This window comes from Castanea sativa, chromosome 5 (genome assembly GCF_040712315.1).
Source record: "Castanea sativa cultivar Marrone di Chiusa Pesio chromosome 5, ASM4071231v1".
Lineage (NCBI taxonomy): Eukaryota > Viridiplantae > Streptophyta > Magnoliopsida > Fagales > Fagaceae > Castanea > Castanea sativa.
In genome coordinates, this window is record NC_134017.1 from 64,662,657 (window position 1) to 64,665,476 (window position 2,820).

Consider the following 2,820-nt stretch of genomic DNA (forward strand, 5'->3'; position numbering starts at 1 on the left):
TCACCAGCGGCTTGGATCCCCTAGTATCTCCACCTCACTAGCCCAATCCATCACAACACTCACATATGAGTTGAAATCGGCTATGGTATGCCCTCATGGATCTCTCTATCCTCTGATATCTCTCTTCTCTATCTATGATGTGTTCTTGTGGTTGTGAGAAAGCCCTTTGTTCTTTAATAACTTAGTTGTGATTCTTGCTTTTTATAAGTGTTTGTGGGGTGTGAGGGGCAAGGGTCAAGGTTCAAGTTTTCAAGAGGGAATTTCACACACGTATACACTTAGATTAAGTTATAATAGAATTTCTATCTTGTATAAAAAAAATGCTAAAAATTACTTGATTTGTAGTGTTAGTACAACGTACTTATGTATGAAGTAAAAAATTGTGAAAGAAAGTGTAAAATAGCTCCCCACAAAATACTATACAAACCCACTTGACACCTATCATGCATGTGTACCAGATAATGAACGTGTGTGTACAAAACAATACCATCAATAACTATTATGTGACCTCTTTAATTTATATGTATCTCACAATAGATTTCTATCTCTCACCATTTTTTATTTTTTTTTGTCTTAATATTCATGCATGATGTAGGTTAACCATCATTTTAGTTGTTTTTATTAATCTAGTGATTGACATGAATTTGAGCTTTGAACATTAAACAATATTTGTTTTCCAGCATCTTAAGTTTTTTGTTTTGTTTTTTTTTTTTTTACCCCTTAATGTGTTTTGTCCTGATCATCCATTTCAATGATGATGATGATAATAATTATCAGAAGGTTGTGTTGTATCTCCAAAAAAATACTACATTCATAATATTTTCATTATATTTTCACGGCAAATCCTAAGTGACATGTTGTTATTAGTGGGCAAAAAAATAATTTTAGTAGTGGGTTCAAATTAAAACCAATAATAACTTACCATCTAAAAAGTGATGTGAACATGGGATGTGAACTTAGCACCACTCTACATCTCCTTATATTGATAAAACACCAAAGAATTGTTATTTCCAAGAAAAAGGAGGGGGGAGGGTATTTAAAATCTTATATGATGTGAAAATCAATGTTAGCCTTACATTTTGTGACTCTTTTGGTTTATTTTATGAATTTAGGTTTTTCAATTTAATTTCCTGCTTTTTTTAAAAAAAATAATAATTTGAGACTTACAAAAATAACAAAACAACATAACCATATTGAATCAAATTCAAAATTATAGGATTAAAATGAATAAAAATTCCTTTGAGTTCTGCAGTTTCTAGTAACTTATTTATATAGTGTTTATTTAAAAAAATATATAATTTTTGATAAATTTTATGTTAAATGTGTAATGAATAATTAAAAGCTACCTCGTTTCTTAAAGAGCTAAAATTTATATCATTTGAAAAATAAATAAATAAATAAACTGAAACAGAAAAACAAAAGGCAAATCAACTTTTTCCAAAGGCACACTTAAATCAAAATTTATCCAAAAATTAATTTAATCTTTTTGTGTTTTTTTTTCCTTCATAAAAGTAAAAGAACATGATCCCCAAAACTCTCAAAAAGCCTAGTGATCCATTTAGAGCTAGAACTCAGCCCACGAGGCCCAAAATCCCATTTCCTCTAGTAATTTGCAGTAGCAGAGTAGAGAAGTCTACAAGTCCCAGTTCCCTCACACCCAACCCAAGCAGAGCACAGGGAGTAATTCTGATAGATAGTGTCTGTGACTCTCAAGTAAACAAAAAAATGTCGAAGATGAACATAGACATCACAGCATCGGCGAAGCCAGAGTACCCAGTCTTAGATCGGGACCCTCCGTTCACCAGAGTCGTCGGAAACTTCAACTCCCTCGACTACCTCCGCTTCGTCACCATCACCGGCGTCTCCGTCACCGTCGGCTACCTCTCCGGTAACCCATCTTTCTCTCTCTCTCTCTCACTACTATTTCAAACCTGTTTCGTAAATTTCTGAAACTGAATTGAACAATGAAATGTTGAATCATTTGGGTGTGAAAAAAATAGGGATTAAGCCAGGGATTAGGGGACCGTCGATGGTGACCGGAGGCATAATCGGGTTAATGGGTGGGTTCATGTACGCTTACCAGAACTCGGCGGGTCGAATCATGGGCTTTTTCCCCAACGACGGCGAGGTAGCTCGTTACAAAAAGTGACACCATTTTTTTTTTGGGTTTTTCAACAAGTCCTTAAATTTGTCACTCTTTTCAAACAAGTTTTAATTTTTAAGCTTTTTTTTTTTTGTTGTTGTTCTTTTTTATTTTCCCCATGATGTTTTGTCCTGATCTTATGTTTCAATGATGATAATAATTCTCAGACTATTGTTTTGCATTGTATTGAGAAAACAACAAAGAATTGTTATTTCCAAAAGACCCTTTTGATTTTGGCTTTATTGGTTTGATTATCATGTGTTGTGAATATCAGAATGCAGTGTTTTATGATACTATACATCTATAATAGAGTGGGAACTTGAAAATCTTATCTGATGTGAAAATCAATGTAAGTGTTACATTTTTTGAGTCTTATGGTGTTGTTGACTCAATAATTAGGAGACCCTTTTGGTGGTACCCTCTGGAATCTGCCAGAATGTTGTTATTTGTTTTGTGAATAATGTAGGCGTTATAAAGGACGGGTTTGCTATCTTTTTGGGTCAATTTTTAAAAAGAATTATGTGAATGTTTTCTTTCTATGTGATTATGAATTTAGATTTGTCAATTGATGGTTTGATGAATACCATAGTGTGTGCACTTGTGCCAACTATTGCATGTGTGCATGATTCTTGTAACTTGTAAGGTCCTAGGATTTAGAATGTTCTCTCTCGATCTTC

General features: G+C 33.4%; 1 protein-coding gene across 1 annotated transcript; it reads left to right on the forward strand.

The window, feature by feature from the left end:
* Positions 1–1,605: 1,605 nt before the first annotated feature.
* LOC142633362 (NADH-ubiquinone oxidoreductase 20.9 kDa subunit) lies at positions 1,606–2,363 on the forward strand. The gene is made up of 2 exons (XM_075807587.1): positions 1,606–1,888; positions 2,001–2,363. Exons 1-2 carry the CDS (start codon positions 1,726–1,728, stop codon positions 2,147–2,149), a joined length of 312 nt encoding a protein of 103 aa, XP_075663702.1. The 5' UTR covers positions 1,606–1,725; the 3' UTR covers positions 2,150–2,363.
* The last annotated feature ends 457 nt before the right edge of the window (positions 2,364–2,820 follow it).

Excerpts from the sequence above, each read along its gene's own strand:
- LOC142633362 (XM_075807587.1), top strand. The coding sequence starts at position 1,726 with ATGTCGAAGATGAACATAGACATCACAGCATCGGCGAAGCCAGAGTAC. Across the intron at positions 1,889-2,000 it reads CACCGTCGGCTACCTCTCCG|GGATTAAGCCAGGGATTAGG; the intron begins GTAACCCATCTT and ends TGAAAAAAATAG.